The sequence below is a fragment of the Asterias rubens genome, chromosome 11 (assembly GCF_902459465.1).
Source record: "Asterias rubens chromosome 11, eAstRub1.3, whole genome shotgun sequence".
Taxonomy (NCBI): Eukaryota; Metazoa; Echinodermata; class Asteroidea; order Forcipulatida; family Asteriidae; genus Asterias; species Asterias rubens.
This window is the reverse complement of record NC_047072.1, coordinates 9,605,051-9,624,313: the sequence shown is the minus strand read 5'-3', so window position 1 is coordinate 9,624,313 and position 19,263 is coordinate 9,605,051. Positions and strand designations below refer to the sequence as shown.

The window sequence follows — 19,263 nt, the reverse complement described above, 5'->3', positions numbered from 1 at the left end:
GGCTTCAAGGAAACCACAACAGCGATGCAGTCAAACAAGTACCGCCCATGATGAGCCTTTACTTTTTTAAACATGACACCAGGAGGTTTGCTGCCTTCATGAAAATATACCACACAGGTGTAATACCACACATGATTTGCCTCAAACTACTGAAACACAATACCAGGAGATTCTGTCTAGTTGCCTACTACAGTGTATGCATACGCAAGTATATTACCACACATGATATAACTACTGAAACATGACAACAGGAGGCTCACTGTAGTCTACAAAGAAATAAACCTATGTACATGTACCACTGATGTCTCAGGCTACTGAAACATGACACCAGTAGGCTTGCTGGCTAGTACATGTAGCTTACATATGCCACACATGATACATGTATGCCTCAAACTTCTGAAACATGACAACAGGAGAACTATCTAGTAGTAGCCTAAATGGAAACACATTGTACCATACCAGTACCCAAATGATATGCCCCAGGCTACTGAAATTTGACACCAGGAGGTTTGCTGGTTAATAACCTACATGGAAATGTACCACAAAAGTAAAATACCACATGACATGCCTCATACTCATCCCAACAGGAAGACTATTGAAACATGGCACCTGGCCTCGATTTCACACAGCACTAGAATTCCTACCAAGATGCATTGTAAAAACACTTTGCTGAGCAGTTAAGATGGATACACAATTAGATCAATCGTAGCTCTTTGTGAAATCGCCCTCACGAGGACTACTGAAAACATGACACCAGAAGGCGTACTGTCTAAGAGGGTAACAACGAAATCAAGACAGAGGTACCAGGAAGCGATAAATCACCTTCAACTGTTCCCATCACAGGACTTTGACTCAGTTGACCCCCAAGGATAGTACAAGGCACCCAAGTGACATCGCGATGGACTGGGGGCCATGTCACTACCCCCCAGCGGACCCGTCCAACCTCTCATCAGTATGGACAAAGCGGCACCTGTGCACGGTGGATGTCGGAACCAATTAGATGAAGCCCTCCAAATAGTGGCCACCTGCCCAGACTGAGCAGCCGCCCACTGCCCTGATCAATTGGAAAACTGGGACGTTGGCACCTGTGTTAAGTGTGACAGGTGTTCTCCAAGCGTCTACGTTTATAATTTTTACATAAATTAAAAAGGATGGATTTTTTTATAAAGTTATTCCAAAAGTCAAGCTTGGCAAGAATATGCAAATATATGCAACTATATGTAAATATATGTAAAGAGATACAGAGAAACCTACAGAGAACCAGTTACGAATAAGGACACCATGTTATGAAGTTTTCTTTCACGGATATTTTAAAAATGGAAACAAAAGCAAACAAAAAACAGAATTGAATCTCAGCGATAAAAAACATAACATGAGTTTCAATCTGAAAAACCCAGATTTTAAACTTCATAACACTAACAGTACTATCGTCACAACAAAATGTCTGTGAAAAACTGTAAAAGTCGTGGAAAAATACCATTTGATAACTTACAAATTCAACATTTTGATTGTTGTTGCACCCGATTTAAGTCGGAGATGAACGTGGAAATACCCTGTCAAGATATACTGTTTTGAGTCCCTTTTAATTTAAAAAGAAAATAGTCTAATACCTTTAAGCACAACAGGTACCTTCATAAAATGTCAACAAATTCACACAAGTTGGTGGTTTCAGAGAAGCACCAATCATAGTTATAAATACAATATAAAAGAAAACAATTTGGTCCAAACTAACGGATGATATTGGCAGATTTTGATGGAGTGACCAACGGGCCGAATGACCAACTGACCGGGAGTTTTCACCTGACGTCCTCAATGCCGTACTTTATCTTGAGTTTCTCTAATCGAGCCTTGACGAAGAAGTAGAACTCGTACTCGTAATGCATCCTGCCCTTCATCACGGCCTCAGCTTCTGGGGACGGCTTCTCCTTCTTCTTGGTCACCGTGGAGGAGTTTCTGATCACTTGGTTCTTGTCTGTTTTAAGAAACAACAATTAATACAGTAATTAGTGATTTGATAATAACATTTTAAAGTCACATCCACGTAAGGTGATCCCTTGGCTGCCGCTTCCCAGGTTGTATCTAAAACTTGAGTTAGATCCCTGGAGTTTTTTATTATTTTATTTTTAAAGCAAGTCGCCAGACACACAAGGCCTGCGACTTGTACAGAAATACAATAATTGCCACCTACTCCTAGGGCTGAAATAGGGTTACCCCCTTTACAGTCCATATGGATGTAGGCTTGGGTATCATCAATCCGAAGCCTGGCTGGTAGAGCAGAAAGCATTACCTCCCCAATTTTACATAGCAAGTGTCACGACCGGGACTCGAACCCAAACTCTGCTGGTCAAACACCAGAGATTGAATCCGGTGCTCATCCGCTCGGCCATGACACGTGTTGACTTCACAAAGATAGTCCTACGACTCTTTAATGGTTTCTACACACTTAAGGCTAGTCCTAAGCCAAGATAAAATAAGTTTTTACTCTTTGTGAAATCAATCACCCCTTGCTACACAACAGTTACAGATAGAATTTCTGCTGACGACCAGCACCTCAAACAAACATTTGGATAAAGTAGGGAGACTGCCGACATTAAGACTAGATAGCTCAGTTGGTAGAGCACAGGCCTGCCAATCCGGGGTCGCGGGTTCAAATCCTGCTCTATTCAGCTTTTCTTTGTTCAACCCCAACAATAATAATGATAATATTTTGGTTTACCCTAAACTGAAGTGCTGAGGCACTGTATTTTACTCACATTAACGTCCTTGCGAAAAGCAAAAAAATGTTAAAACTACCAAAACTTCTTCTCGGGGCAACTAAAAAAAATAGTTAACTAGCCCAGTGGGCTTCTTTTACAAGACCTGAAATTGTTTAATGAAGCCAAGAATTAAGGCACAGAGAATACAGCAGGAGCTGGTTTAAGTTTGACAAATGATGCAGACCAAGTCAAGATCCCTGAGGAACACCATGCCGAATCGTGAAGACTCACAGCTGTGATGAATCCTAAAATTCTCTTTGACATTAACCCCCTTGTCAAGAAAGAGGGGTTTATACGGAAAGCGATTATTCTTTTGGATAGGGAAATCACGCTATGAGACTTTAATTATCCAAGTCTTTGATGCAGAGTCCCTGGAAAGTTCAGTGGGGCTCAGATCCACAGGTGGCATAGCTGAGCAAAATGTCTTAATCTGAATCACTACTGGATGAATTGCCAATACATGTATAAATGATGACGACTCGATCCTTTAAGAAAGCCCTGCACACGTTGTGACATTTTTTACTCCGTCTCAGGAACGAGGGGGCATTAGTGATTTGTGACTGGTGAACAAGGGACTAATTAGTGAAGTCCAGTGTGATGTGGAGAGGTCAGTTTTGATGTAGTCATCCTTAAAGGCAAAGTATAAGTTCAGTTTTTTGAATCGTTTGATTGTTTTGATCCTATATAAATGTAGATGTACATTACAATAAAACATGCAAACATTTCATGTCAAAGATGATCGCCGTTTTTGAGACATTGCCAACAATCCGGCCTGGTTACATGTATGCCCATGCAGGAAGAGCAATCCCTAAAAGGAATAAAGGAGTAAAAGGAATACACAATCTGATAAACAATACTGCAGTAACATTTCTCAGATTCAAGTTTTGGGGTATAAAAACTTTTATCTTCCAGTACGCGCTAATCCACCAATCAGAAGCTCAAACTACTAGGGGGATAAAAACATATATGCTACGACCTGTTTTATATCCTACTTCCTCTGTTTTTATTACACAGTGCGTATTGTGAAATGTCATTTTGTCTTGCTCCGTATACGGACAGTGCAAAAATTACATTCTAAACTTTGTGCGCGTGAAATAACGCTCTGAAATTTTAAACTTTGCACGTTGCAACTGAGACTGGAAGCGCTCGTGAAATACGAAAAAATATAGCGGGTCTGCGTCCCATATCCAACTCTGCCGCAGAAGCGCTATATTTTTTAGTATTCCACTCGCGCTGGTGTGATATCTTATAATATCCTTCGACATAAAGACATCACTTCAAAGTGAAGTGTTTCTCAAAGTGCTTTATACTTTCGAAAGCTGCTGCAGGCTTCTTACCAAAGGTTTTTCTTGCCATTAATTTTAAGAGTAGTTTCCAAATGTATACCTTCCCTTTAAGGTAAGCTAACAATCATTGGCCGTGTACATGATGACAGTTGCCCGAACCATATGATATGACAGTTGCCTTCTTAAAGGACCCCTTGACCGTTGGTGACTGGATTCTATTAAACAAATGAAACTACATGTAACACGAGACACCTATTAATTTGACTCTTAAACGCACTGGACACTAAATTGGTAACTACTCAAAATAGATGTTAGCACAAAAACTTACTCGGTCACGAGCAATGGAGAGCTGTTGATAGTGTAAAACACTGTGACAAACGGCTCCCTCTGAAGTAACGTAGTTTTTGAGAAAGAGGTATTTTCTCACTCAAATAATATTTAAAGACTTCAGACCTGAAGCCTTTCCATAATCAAGGAGATTTTCAAGTTTGTTCATCAGAACATGGAAGGATTGGTTTATTTTCAGGGAGCTTTCTGCAGAATCAGGGCGAATTGGCAGCTCTGCAGAACCAACACTACTCTAACAGAGAAATTCACATGGTTTTACTGTGTTGCACAACATATAACACACATGTAGCCATGGCATTGTGTGGCTGGTGCAATGCATGTATGCATGGCAAGGGTTACTGACATTTACACTATAACAGCGAACAACGTCTCCTCTCAGGTTGACGGCTAACTTTGACGGGGTAACACTCAACCCAAGTACGTACTTCCTCATCAATGGAAACAGTTAACAAGCTCAGGATGCCCTTATCCAACATTGTCACCTCCAGAACACACCAATGATGAATGGAGATACATGAGACTAATCAAAAAGCGTCCATGATTTATCTACAAGGCGGTAGTCGACACTCCGAAGATCAGATAAAGCGGCACTCAGTAATTTGAAAAAGACAAAAAATAATGCAAAGCTTACTTCGGTGCTGCTAATGATATTGATGGCTCATAATTTTGTCCCCTGATTTTTTTGGGGCGGAGCAAAGTTAAATAACATCCTGTTTCGGTTTGGAAAAAAAGTACTCTTATAATTTCTAAGTAGAACTTGTTCCGGATCTCCGTACCCACATGCAGTCTTCAAATGTTTTGATGTTTTCTCGCACGGTTCAAAAAGCAGGCCTGATGCTTCATGAAGGCAATGGTCTACTTGCCCCTTGAAATGTTCCATTAGTAATCTACAATTTCCTCATAGAGGTGCATTTTTTGAAAGAAAAAAAAACAGCCTAAAGGCCCGGTCACACAGGCCCCGATAACGAGAACGAAAACGATAACGATAAAAATGCACGCCCTTGATTAGTTGAATGAGCGTGGGCGTATTCTGCGTGGAGCAATTCAACCCATCGCGAGCGTGCATTTTTATCGTTCTCGTTTTCGTTCTCGTTATCGGGGCCTGTGTGACCGGGCCTTAAGTGGCTTGTGCTTTTATGAATGAAGCAACATGCAGGCTTGAATAGGCCAAATCAGCATATAAGTTTTAGAGCAATTGGTTTAACAGTTAGTTACCCGGGCCCAATTTCATGGATCTGCTTACCGCCGAATTCTGCGCTTACGATCACAATTTCCCGCTTATGTGCAAGCGCCAAATTTCTGCGCTAGCCTTGTAACGCGGAGTACGCACGCGCAGAAGCCAAATTTCGCCGCTAAGTCACTTCTTAATCAGGACATTTATTTGTATTATAACAGCTCCCAGCTTAAACTTGTCATGTTTTGTGACAGTGTGGCAGCCCACAAACCATTAACTACATCATTCATGACATTCGTGAGTGCCCTGACTTCAGTCAGACCGCCAAAAGGCGAGCAAGGACTTACAATGTGGCTTGAAGTAACTAAATTACAAATCTAATTACCCTCAATCTTCACCTTGGTCCAGAGATCAAATGAAAGAAGAAGAACAACAACAAGAGAAAATTGGAAAGTCAAAAACAAATTAGGGAAGAACTATTGCAAAGGAAATGAATGAAATTGGTCGGACACCATGGACTGATCAAGCATGGGGCTACGCAAAGGATAGAGGGAAATGGAAATAGAGCAAAGAGGCTCGGATTTGGGGGGGGAGCATCCACAAGATTGCAGGGTTTGTAAGCGCATAGAATTTGACACAAGATTGAAATCAAAAAGAGCAGAACACCATCTACACAGTTTAACATTTAAGCTGTTTAGGGGGGGAAAAGCCTCATAAGAATATTTGTTGAAAGCTTCTTATGGGTAAAACTGTACTTAAAAAGAAAAAATTGTATTCGAATCAGTTAAAAGCTGTGAGGTGTTTTTATTCAAGAACACAAGACTGCCGGACTTGTACAGTCAGAAGTTTACTGGCCCGAAGCTAAAATCACTGGAGCCTGCAGATAGACCAGCGTTAATTCAAGTCCCAAGTACACTTTGTCCACCCAAGGAATTGTGAGAATTATACCTGCCCGACTGGCTTACATCAACAGAGAATGACACACAGATGTAGTTTGAGTTCAGGGAATTCACCACTGTGCTCCCCTTCGAATCCAGCTACTGTACAGGGTAGGTTATAAATCACCCGAGCCTACAGACCCTTCCCCCCTCCTTCCCTTGGATACAAACTACAATTGGTTCAGTGAAATATGTGTCCATTGGGTAATTATGGTCAGACGTACATGTAATATATTTGTATAACCAGGCACTGATAGAAGTATAAGTGGATAACGGCCTTCTAGAGTCAACCTGTGTATTGTAAAGGACTCGAGGGGGGCCGACTGTACTTAAAAACCAGGAGCCTTTATAGTTTGCTGGTGCCACGCAATGAACAACAGAGATCAATATGGCACTCATCTACGTGTAAAAAGAGAGACTTGACCAAACACACAAGGCGGGAATTCTCCTAAGGCCAGTTATAAGACCAATCTCATGGAACACCTTGAGAGTTAAACAAAAAACCATGGTCCAAACTTTTCTTGGAACATCTGCATTGTAACTGGACAAAGTTGAGTTAATCTTGCATATGACAGTTTTATGGAAAGTGTATTAAAACAAAAGCCCACTGAGGTTTGTGTTGTACAGTAAGCAAACTGGCCCAAAGAAGAGCCATTAGGAAGCCACATGTAGCAGACACTGTCTTTAATTGTCAAAAGACACTCAGGGCTTGCTGGAAAAAACACAAAATCGCAGGGCTAACTCAAAATATCTACTTGCCCAGAATTTCGTGTATAAGATAAGAATTATCTCATTTTTATTGTGAGTAAAGTATTCTTCGATAAACAACAAAATTATATGTATCAGACTGAAAGTCAACATTTGAACACAAACACAAGACTGCCGGACTAATATTACTGGCTTCGGGCATGCAGTCAAGTTTTAAATTTGAGCCCTGAAGTTAAATAATGTACATATAATATACATTTGAACCAGGCTTCGTAGTGCATGTGAAAGAGACCAGAACACTTTTATTGTGAAAGAGTAGGGGTTAACCCAAGGTGTTTCTTTTTTTCACATACATATCACCCTTGTTTACAGCTTTCCTCAGGCCTGCAAGCTACAGTGACTAAGTGCACTAATGAGGTCATCCTCGATTTCATTAAGAGCAATACAAATAATAATAAACAGAGCATTCTCTTGTGCCTATTTGCCTCCCCAAATAGCGCAGGAATACTTCTATATGAAGACAGCATGATAAGAGTTCAACAAGTCGAGTTTCAATAAGTGGGTCGGCAGAGGTCAGGTCACCTTGTTGTTTGTTCAGCTCCCTTGGCCCCCCCTTTACAATTTCTGCATTGCCAGCGGTGTGCAGTCAAGAGACTTGTAAACATGGTAAATCACCTTCCAAGATATTGAACAGACTTCCTTGTTTCAATGTCAAGGTTGCCAATTCAGAAACAAATGACACAGTTCTGGGACTGCTTATGTAATGTATACACCAGGCATAAGCCCAAATCGCACCAACTTTTCAATAATTCACTTCGTGCTACATGTAGGACCATAGAAGAAGTGGAGATTTATTACTCGTCACCATGAATTTATAGCTCATACGTTAATTAGCATCCTTCATACATGTAAGCACATATTAGTGAACCCATTTAGGCTCAAGTGTTAATGATTAACCATGATTATTAGTCAAATCTGAATCAGACATCTTGAGAGCATCAACTGACAAATTTTCTATGACATTTGTGATCAGTCTTTCAAATATTAAGTGGGGCACCAGTCACAAGATTGTTAACTTTATGGAATTTTGGCTTGCAACCTTTCTCTGCTAAGCAAGATTTTCCTCTGCTAAGCAAGATTTTCCTGTGCTAAGCAAGTTTTTGTGCTTACAGGCTTCATGAAATTGGGCCCAGGGCTTCTAATTTACTGAACAGTTGACACACTATAGGCCTACAAGTACAGTAATACAAAAGGTGCTAAGCAAGTTTTTGCTTTTGGCTTACCTGGTTCCTTAAATAGTTTCAACGACCCTGTGAAGTATCTTGGCAGTAGCTTCTCGAATACCCTGAATGAGTTGTCCAAATCTTCCAGCACGCCAACTGCAATGAAATGTTGCTCGACGTTCTCTTTGGCTTGGTCCAGCGACCACTGAGACGGATATCTGTGTGTACCAGGAGGGGGGAGAAGGCACCAACAACAAGATATGGAGGAAATGGTGATGGTTGAGGGGGGGGGGGTTGAGGAGGGGGAAAGCAAGGTGAAAAGATCAGAAAAGTAGGTAAGAAGATAAAAGGATAGGGAGAAAAGTTTGTAAAACAAACATTAAGAGATTGGACAATATAAACAAATTAAAAAAAATTATGACAGATTGCCTATTCACAAGGCTGTGTGCGGTAACTTCAAGGCCAGGGCTACTTTTACTGCTTTGGGCTGTTAACCAAATCAACTGTCAACAAGGGACACAATGCCACCCCATCCTGGGGCTAAAACAGGGTTACCCCATCTGCAGTCCGTAAGGATTTAGGCATGGGTATCATCCACTAGGAGCATGGTCGGTAGAGCAGAATGCACTACCTTCCCAACTTTTTACAAAGCAATTATGGTTAAGTGTCTTGCTCAAGGGCATACTGATGTGGGCTTGTGTATCATCCTCCAGAAGCCTGGCTGGTAGAGCAGCTATAGCACTACTTTACGAAGCAATCGTTGCTTAAGGACACAAGTGTCACGACCGCGGACACACACCCACACTCTGCCGATCAGACACACCAGAGCTTGAATCCGGTGTTCTTAACCGCTAGGCTGTGACCTGGACACGCTACGATGTTGGTTTTGAACATATCAGAATCTCACCTGCATCTCTTAGCCTGCCCACAGAAGAATGGGATGATGTAATGTGTCCTCCTGGCTGAACACTCAAAGTGTGACTGTAAGATGCAATCTGTGACAGACTACGACAAGAGAGGGCAGTATAAAGGAGTTACATGGTGGAGTATTCACGGTACTTTTTTAAAACCTCTCAGATTGTAGTTTTTCGAGAGCCTGTGCAGAAAGGGCATGGCTTAAGTCTAAGCCTGATTATGTTGAAGCCAAATTCAGATGAGAATACTACAAAATGACTCTTAGGAGTACAGGGGTTTTGACTTCAGTACAAGCTACATCCATGTACATCTAGACCACATGGTACAAATTTACAATAATTACATGGTATTGGAGCACTCAATTACAGTCACCCGAGTAACATGCTTGTGATATTTTTTCACATGACTCGGGAAAGTACTGAGTATACAGTGCTGACACATATTGGTGTCTGGGTAAACCCCCCCCCCCCAAAAGAAAAAAAAAGATAAAGAAATTTTGAGATAAAATGTAACAACAGAGGGCAGTATAGAGGTTACTTGGTTTGCAAGAGTGCAATCAAAATAAATGCACAGTCAAACAAATACAAAAAAAAGCAATTTTCAATGGTTATTTACCGTAATTATACATAATTTTGTACACATATAAAACAAAATCCTTGGAATGCAAGTCAACATTGGTCAAACAATTTTAAAGGGATTTTACAAACAAATTGGTCAGAATCTGCTATTGGTGACTCAAATACAACAGATTTTGAAAGAACAAAAAAAAAAACGATTTACCAACGCCCATGCGCTGAACACGCACAGACGTTACCAAACACATAAAGCAAAGGTTCACCAAACAAAAATATCAAACAAAAGTACAGTATTCCGATGATATTTGACCCATGGAAAAAACAAAAATATAAACATTTCAATTGGTACAATAACTGATTTTCTGAGGGGCAAACTAAAAGAGAATCAGATTTAAACAGGAAAAAATAAATAAGTATTACAATAATGTGTTATATCTAAACTCAATAGAGGCGAGTAATGTTGTTATTTCGTTAATCTGTAAAAGGAAAAAAGAGATTTGGAAAGAGATTGAATAGTAAATAAGAAAAGCAAAATTCCAGAGCTCTGAGATAAAATCATGTCTAGAATTGAGAACAATTAAATCATGTAGGGGTAGCGCAGTCCTGGAATTACTCAGAGCCGACCGTGGCATCTGTTGCCCCTGGTCTTAGCCTTATAGCCCACTCATTGTTTCCCATGATTTTCCAACGAAGGTGCCCTTCGTTTGGAAAACTAAAATGGCCTTCCCATCTCAAAGATGAAATTCCAGTCCTGCTTATGTCAACAAAGGCTGCCTGTGGGCTGTGAGGAAACCTTATAAATTCCAGTCCTGCCTGTCAACAAAGGCTGCCTGTCATGCCTGTGAGGAAACCTTATAAATAATCAAACTCTGGCAAGCTCTTCCATTGATCCTCAGACTAGTAAACACTCTCTCTCCAGCTTCGAAACGACTTGAAATATCACTAGTTCAGTCTTGATCATGTTGACTTTAAATACACTGGACACTATTGGTAATTGTCAAAGACCAGTCTTCTCACTTGGTGTATCTCTTACTATATGCATAAAATACCAAACCTGTGAAAATTTGAGCTCAATTGGTCGTTGAAGTTGCGAGATAATAATGAAAGAAAAAACACCATTGTCACACGAAGTTGTGTGCTTTCAGATGCTTGAATTTGTGAAAAATTACTTCTTTCTCGAAAACTACACTACTTCAGAGGGAGCCGTTTCTCACAATGTTTTATACTATCAACAGCTCCCCATTACTCATTATCAAGAAAGGTTTTATGCTCAAAATTATTTTGAGTAATTACCAACAGTGTCCAGGGCCTTTAAGTACACTCATTAGCAGAGTTCTTTGTCTATTAGATAATTTTTCGTGTCTTTCTGACAGAGTGACGCCCTTTAAATGTCCAATTCTTATTATAAACACTATTTCAAAATCTAGAGAATTCTTTTTGAAACGTTCCTTACTCTGTTTTTCTCCTCCTCAGTTCCTTTAAAGTTCTGGTTACTTTTCCCATCTCCGAACCTCTTGAAGTAGTAGGCTGACACCATGCGTGCCAGTGGGTCTCTGATGATGTTAATGTACAATGGCTCTCTTGCACCAAACCTGCCCAGTTCAAAAACAAAAGGTTGAGTTTTCCCGACCAATTTCAACAAAAATTCATCATTTCAACACTAGGTCAATTCAATTTTGTTTGAAAATGTATGCTTCGTTGAATAAGCATTAATCAGTTAAACAAGAGTAATTTAATTTCACAAGTTTAGTATGCATTGGTCAAATAAAATCATTCAACTTCATTAGGCCACAAGACCTATTCAATTTTGTAAAAGCAAATAGCAACAGCCAGCCGACCACGCCATTTCATCAAGCGTAAATGGGTCATGAATTCCTATACATGCACTATGAAATAGAATTCATGACTGCAACCAATCTAAATGAGAAACAAGGTTGCCTAATAAATGATAATAGATAACTTCCCAACCAGCTGTTCGGGCTATTTAGCATGATTGTCTATACATTTTCCATTCTTGTCTGCTGTTTTGTTCTATTGTCACACCATTTTTGAGTAAATTTAATTAAATTTCAATGTGCAATTTTCAATGTGTAAATTTAGGGGGGGGGGGGGGGTGGCTTAACTACAACGTTGTCCACACATTGTTCTATTTTTTATTACCAATTTGCCTCCTATTTAATTTCAATTTTTAAATTTATGTAAAATTGTTGGTGTAATTCAGCCATTCGCTGCGAGGACAGTTTTTTAATAAACTATTTATCTATATATCTATCTATCTAACATGAATAACTCACACTGTACAAACTAAAATACAACATTTACGATGCGATGGTCAATACATGTATATTATTATAGGAGCATGGCAGGCGTCATAGTAACCAACGACACCCAATGCAATTACCATGGTGCCATGTGCTTTAGCTGAGGTGGCTTTTGCAAAGTTGTAACACATATTTAAGTTCTCTTCATTGAAGTCCCCTTACAGGAAAACTACTGTGCCTTTTCAAGACCAAAATTTAAAGAAGTTTTTACACTGTGCTCCAACTGCCAACACCCGTTTCCGAAAGTAAATGAATAGTTCGGTGACTGAAACGGTTGGACTGGACATGCTATAAGTCGAATGATTGACTGCTGCAGGGCTGTATGCTTCGTTTTTTGAAAGGCCAAGGGCACCAAGGCATTTTCTCTTTTGCAAAGGGCACCCTATGAGGAAATTGTAAATTTGTACTGGAGCATTTCAAGGGCACCAAGGCAATGGCAAGGGGCAACGGAGGCAATCGCCTCCGTTGCCTCCGTGAAGTATCAGGCCTGCTGTTGCAATTGTTTGAATGACTCTTGAGCGCCTTGGTTTCAGACGTCGATCTTGTCACGAGCCGACCCTTAGGTAAATGTTAGGTTAAGTTGGCCTTTCTGAAACCAAAATTTAGTTGGGTGGACCTTTAGTCGCCCATAAGTCGAGCCTGTCTGAAATGGGTGTAAATAACTTACTGAGAAAAATTGAAGAAGTGAAGATGTCTTTGGAAAAGATAGGGAGTCCTCACTTGGTCCAAAGTTGTAGCTATATGTTTCTGCACAGTGAAACAAAAAACCAAGGAGTTTTGAAATATCTTGGGATTACTGATAAAGTATCGATTACATGTATGTAATCAGTTTTGGGACAGTTTTGAGAAAGGTGCCTTAAGGTTATTGAAAATCAATATTAACTGTTATTTTCCAATATTAAAGACCAAAATTGATGCACATGTTTACCTGCCTTGCTGGGCCTATATCAGTCTCGTTGTATACAATAGAGGAGATGAAGTTGAAATCATTCGTTGACGATAGTTTACGCAGAAGATCAATGACGGAGCGACTGCCGCATTTCCCGACTCGATTGAATATAATAGCCTCCTTCCTCTGTTGGTAGAAACAATTTGATAATTGTAAAAAATTATTTTTTTCAAAGATGCATATGTAATAATAAATAAGTGCTTGGCCGGTTTTTAACACTCTGTTTAATACCGGTTGCAGTCTGGATGCGATAATTACCCCAGCCGAAAGCAAGGGTAATTATAAGCATCCAGACTGCAACTGGTTTTAAATAGAGTATTTAATACCGGCCAAGCGCATTTTACTTCCCATTCATAATACCTTTTCGGTCAAAAAACATCAAGACTTTTTGGTCAAAAATAATTTTAAAAAAAATAAAATAAATATAGTTGTTTAATGATTTCTTTCAACAAAACACCCCTCCAGCTATGAAGTGGTAAGGCCCTCAGATGAAAACAAGGAGATTGGCGTGCACGTCACGCGTATCGCCTGATGTGGCCCAGATGTTCAACCCGTTGCTCTCAACCAATAGGAATAAATAAACTGTCTTATAAGCACGTGCAAGCTTGCGTGTCATGCCCATGTTGAAACACTTTTTTTTTTGGTGTTATACCATCCATTTAAACACCCCCACGTGATGCCCTTTCGACCAATCAGAATGGATAAACTGTCTTAGGTATTTATGAATGTTGTATCTAACACTTCCATTTCCATGATTGCTTCATAAAGACAACACGTAGAAGACGTACACTAAGGCCTGATACTTCAAGGAGGCAGCGAAGGGATTGCCTCCAGGCACAAGATCATTATCTTGGTGCCCTTTCAAAGGATAAAATGCCTTGGTGCCCTTGCCCTTTCAAAAATAATCATACAGGCCTGTAATACTGTTGTTCATTACAAAGCCCTCACTGGGGTCAAAAGAGGGAAATGATTGAACGTAAGCTGTTCTTTGTGCTCAAAAACGTGACCGTGAGCTCAGCGTCTGTCTAGTGTTTTGCGTTTTATGCGGGGTCTACTGAGCCAACAACCACTCCGAATGGTATCTGGTGAATTATTATTGAATCAACAACAGATAAACAATTTACCTCCCATGGGTTGGTGTCCGTCTCATTTCGCAGCGGAAGTTTTTTGTAGGCTAAACGATCCCTGTCATTCCATTCATAAAGATTCCTTTTTGACCTTGTCCGGTTACTGCTTGTTTCTTGAGCTATTTTTTTCATTTCACTCCGTATGGTGGCCTGAAGTATACGACCCGTTTTGTCTGAATGTGGCAATTTGGTCGGGCCACCTCGTTTGGCTCCCTGTATCACGGTTCCTGTTTTGTCCACAGCAGCATGGTAGTTTGTTTTAATAGTCTGGCGCCATGAAGTGGCAAAGTCTGGTGCGCCTGTATCTGGACTCTCTGGGAAGTCTCCAGTGAAAGATGACGCTGAACTAACGAGATTGTTTGCTTTTTTCTCTGCTCCTTCCAACAACAGGTCCTTATCATGCTGCCATTCTGGGTTGTTAGAGAAACAAAATAAATATTTTAAAAAGACAAAAAAAAAACACTGCACATGGTTTCATAGATTTTACATGACATCAATAATAATGTTCTTAAGGGGCCATTCATAGTCAATGTTAAACAAATTTGATAAAATAAAGAAGGCTGTTGGAGTCCTTTGACCTGATAAATCTGCATCATTTGAGGCATTACTTTGTTCTTTAGTGCATAGAGTATATTGTGAAGTAAATCAATATTCAAAAATCGAAATTTGGGGTGGGTGGGTTGGTCAAAACAATTTCGAAAACAAATCGAAATATTTTAACACTGACTATTATGAATAGCCCCTAATGTACAGTGCTGAGTATACAGTGCCAACACACATCGGTGTATGGGTAAAAATCCAAATTAATATTCTTTATCACCGATGCAAGTTTAACATCTCTAATAATGTTCTTTGTTATGAAGCTTTTTCTGTAGGTTTATAAGTGGACTTGTTTAGCATTTTGTGAAAATTTGTCCATTATGCATTATGCAAATTTCTTATAACTTGAAGTATGATCACAAGACAGTTGCAGTTGCTTTTCCTGGACCAGGAGTTACATGTATGGTTATACCATGGAGGTAGAAATAAGAAGTCAGTAATGTGGACATGTTTGTAACATGCCTACATGTAAGTATCACCTTGGTTCACTTATCTGTTTGCTTTTCAACTCAACTATTAGGACCTAAATTTGATCATCTGGTTTCATCCACCAGTGACAACCGACGTCGGCCTACCGAATTTAGTAAACAATGGATTCCGGCATAGTTTTGCCCTGCCCCCTCCTAACCAAATCACTGACCCGGCCTTCATGCAAAAACAAAAATTTGTATTGGCCAACATTTGCGCATACCTGTACGCAATTCAGGCGTGTATGCTAGCTTTGCCTAAGGGAGAGTCTAGGGCCCCATTTCATAAAGTCTTTATAAGCAAAAAAACTTACGAAGCACAGACAAAAATAAGCACAGAAACAAGTTACCACTGGTTGTTGAGACTGGTGCCCCAATCAATCTTGCTTGAAAGCAAAGAAATTTGTCGAGCAATAAATTCTGCTAAACAGCACCAAAAAGCAGGGCAGTTGGCCAGTTAGCAGGGCCCAATTTCTGTTTAGCAGAAAAATATCCCAAGACCAATTTCTTTGCTAAGCAAAAATCAAGTAGGGCACCAGTAACAGCAATGTAAACGAAATGTAATTTTGGCTGGTACATGTAACTTGTTTCTGTTGAGCAATACTTTTCTGAGCTCAGCAAGTTTGTTTGTGCTTACTACAGGCTTTATGAAATTAAGCCCTGGTTAGCATTAGAAGAACATAGAAAATGCAGCACTCACTTTTACTACCCGGCCTGGGGTCTTTAGATGGCCAATTTAAACCTCCCTTGTTGTTTTTCTTGTCATGAGTTCTCATTTCATCGAAGGCGGCACCGAAGTGATTTCTGTTCCTCCCCGGTCCTTTCGCCAGCTGAGTGACACTCTGGCCTACCCATTGGCCGGTCATGTTGACAAAAAAGAGAGTTAATGTCGCCGCTATGGCGACAAGTGTCACCAGCACGGCTCTCCGTCTCGGCAATCTCGACAGACAAGAGTTCTCTTCTGCCTCCATCTTGGTTTAACTTCAGATTTCCATGAATAATTTCAGACATCTAACCCTCACGATCTCACCTGCACGCTTGGTTGATCACAGAGTTTTCTACCATGTTGTTCTGTAATAGAGAATAAAAAAATACAGTTCAAAATTTTTCACCACAAAGTAAACTGACTGCGTGTTTTTTCTAGGTGTTTTTGATGCCAAAAATGTTTGTATTTTATTGAGAAACTTGCCAAATAAAGTTCTTTGTAGGCCTACATGACATGAGTTTGCAACATTTTTACACTAAAAACTGTTGCGAGTACGGCTAGAGCCAGCTCTGCAGAGCTCTGGATGCTCTACACTGCTTACCTGTTACTTGTAAGATTTGTTTTCTTTAGATAAACCTCAGGCTTCCCAATCCTGCTACTTCAAAGCTTTCCCCCCTAATGGATGGTGGTCCCATTTGTCGGCCACAGATCTACAGTCAAGACCCAAAAGCTAGATACATTACTTTTCACCCAACCTCACCACCCTTGATGCTGTCCTTTGTGTTTCCATATTCTTGCTTGTGGTCAAGCCAGTCCCTTCCCTTCACGCCCCCCTTTTGTTGTCCCCCTATTCATTGTTTACCCCCTGCTTTTTTATGTATGCTTTCTAACCCCATTCATGTATTTCCACTTTACTGCTTATGTTTCACTTAGTTACCTGTTCATGTTTGTTGTGTTGTCATTTAGCCTTCGAGAAAGACTCTGCTAGGGTCGAAACGTCAGGCCATTAACTATTTTTTGCATTTATACCCTCGGTCCATTTGGTTGGTAAGCTGTTTGCAACAGCTAATTCTATTTTCTCAAACACACCCAGTGTAAGGGATTATCTGCACAGGGATACAGTTCTCCATAAAGGCCTAACTGTTTGCTTGGGTCCTACTAAAAGCCGACAACTCGCCGACAACGCCGACAACAAGTCCAGAGCGCCGACAACTCGCCGCCAACAAGTTTTACTTACCTCGAAAATTGCCAATATACCATAGATGTATTAGAACTATATGTGTTCTGTAATATAAACATAATGTTAATGGATAAACTTCACGAAAAGTGTAAATTTTTAACCCGAAAAAAAAACTGAATGCTCACGGAAAACGGTCGGACGCCATCTTGGCTTAAAATCGTGTTCGGACCAGTCCATTATGATGCGGGTGAGTCAGACTTAGCAATAGAGGGCGGGCGTCATGCACTGTGCACACTGCAGTGAAGGTCTTCACATGAAGCCCGCCCTCTGTTGTTGACAAGTGCTAAATCTACCCGTATCATAATGGTCTGGTCCAAACACGGTTTTTAAGCCAAGATGGCGTGCGACCGCTTTTCGTGCAAGTGAAGTTTATTTCTGGTTAAAAATTCACACTTTTTGTGAAGTTTTTCCATTAACTTTATGTTTATATTACAGAACACATATAGTTCTAATACATCTATGGTTTATTGGCCATTTTTGAGGTAATTAAAACTTAGTGGCGGCGAGTTGTCGGCGCTCTGGACTTGTTGTCGGCGAGTTGTCGGCTTTTAGTAGGACCGGTTTGCTTTGAAAGCTTTGTTTACTTGTAAAGTATACATTACAATGTGCACAAATACCTTGGAGCTACATGTACATCTTTTAAAAGCTCCATCCACTGGTGATATACACTGACAATTATGTGTGAAGGACCAATACTATTTAAACCATACAGCCAAGGTACATATCCATTTATAGAAAAAGAGAGGGGGAAAGGGATTAAGGAAAGGATCCAGAAAGAAGCTGGAATATATATATATATATTTTTTTTTTTTAAATAGGGTTATTTTAAATGATCTGGGCAAAAATAATCTGAATGTCTTGTCTGAATGCCTCGACTAAATTGTTTCATTTATGTTTTGTGTATTTCAGCAGTAGAAAAAACCAATGGATATTTGACATTTTAACAAAGAATGGGGGCCATCTTGAAATAAAAAAATAAAAATAAAAAGCCCCTCTTCCTCCATTTTTGGAATGGAGGCTCTGATTCTACACTTTGTAATTGTTGTTGAAAGATCTCAGGCTAACTTTCTTAGTTAGAAGAATAGTTGTGACTAAACTTCCTTAGTTAATAGACCCAGTAACTGGGGTGCTGTACTCCTTTTTTCGAAGTTTTGACATTCTCGGTCGACCCTAATTCGACTTAGTCAGTGAATCAATGAAGAAACCTCATTGATACCTCGAAAAGCAAATAATGCTTTGTTTGGCCCAACAGTATCAACAAGTACTGTTGTGTATCGTGCAGTTCTAGTTCGAACTAGTTTGACCGAGAATGTCAACATTTCAAAAAAAGGAGTACAGCGCCCCAGTTACTGAGTCTACTTAGTTAGTAATTTAGTTCTTCCTCCATGCTTAGTTAGACTTAGATTTTTTTTTAGATAGAAGCAAAAGCAAACAGTTATGCCCAATTACCATTCAATTTATTACTTACAATTTTATTTACACGTTGATGTTCCGCCACGTAAGAAGGTCTTGGTCCGACTTCCCTTGGTTATGCATGGTGTATGTGGCATTTGTGTACTAACAACGGTGAAGTATACAGTACATGTATAGTATAGGCCCTACGGTTTTCTTGAACGTCCGGTCGACCCGTCTTACATTATCTCAAGTGTTGTGATTTATTAAGAGAGCAACTCAATAACTTCATTCAAAGCTACAACACAATGAGTACGGGGAGATTGTGTTTTGTGTGTGAAATCCTTTGGAGAAGGATGTACCCAATGGGAGACTTTCTGGGACGATAGAGGGCAGCAGACTTACCGGGTAAATCCATTGTTCTCAGAATTATGCGCATGTTCAGAACTACGTAAACAATGGAAATTTACCCGGTATGTCTGCTGCCTCCTAGCGTTGGAAAGTCTCCTATTTGAATCTCATTTTACACAATGTTCCT

The 19,263-nt window shown here is 40.0% G+C and overlaps 1 protein-coding gene and 1 non-coding gene across 2 annotated transcripts; one reads left to right on the top strand and one right to left on the bottom strand.

Moving 5' to 3' along the window:
- Positions 1 to 296: 296 nt before the first annotated feature.
- On the bottom strand, positions 297 to 18,972 carry LOC117296519 (uronyl 2-sulfotransferase-like). The gene is made up of 9 exons (XM_033779490.1): positions 18,802 to 18,972; positions 16,088 to 16,458; positions 14,318 to 14,730; positions 13,173 to 13,319; positions 12,912 to 12,991; positions 11,377 to 11,515; positions 9,341 to 9,438; positions 8,494 to 8,651; positions 297 to 1,972 (listed from the first exon to the last, which is right to left on the bottom strand). Exons 2-9 carry the CDS (start codon positions 16,356 to 16,358, stop codon positions 1,797 to 1,799), a joined length of 1,482 nt encoding a protein of 493 aa, XP_033635381.1. The 5' UTR covers positions 16,359 to 16,458; positions 18,802 to 18,972; the 3' UTR covers positions 297 to 1,796.
- Trnag-gcc lies at positions 2,595 to 2,666 on the top strand. The gene has a single exon. It is a non-coding gene; the product is annotated as a tRNA-Gly (tRNA).
- Positions 18,973 to 19,263: the final 291 nt, after the last annotated feature.

Coding starts and splice junctions, on each gene's coding strand:
- LOC117296519 (XM_033779490.1), bottom strand. CDS start 16,358: ATGGAGGCAGAAGAGAACTCTTGTCTGTCGAGATTGCCGAGACGGAGA. Junction 11,516..12,911: donor CACTTCTTCAATTTTTCTCA/GTAAGTTATTTA, acceptor TGAACTGGGCAG/GTTTGGTGCAAGAGAGCCAT. Junction 8,652..9,340: donor GGGCAGGCTAAGAGATGCAG/GTGAGATTCTGA, acceptor TGGTACACACAG/ATATCCGTCTCAGTGGTCGC.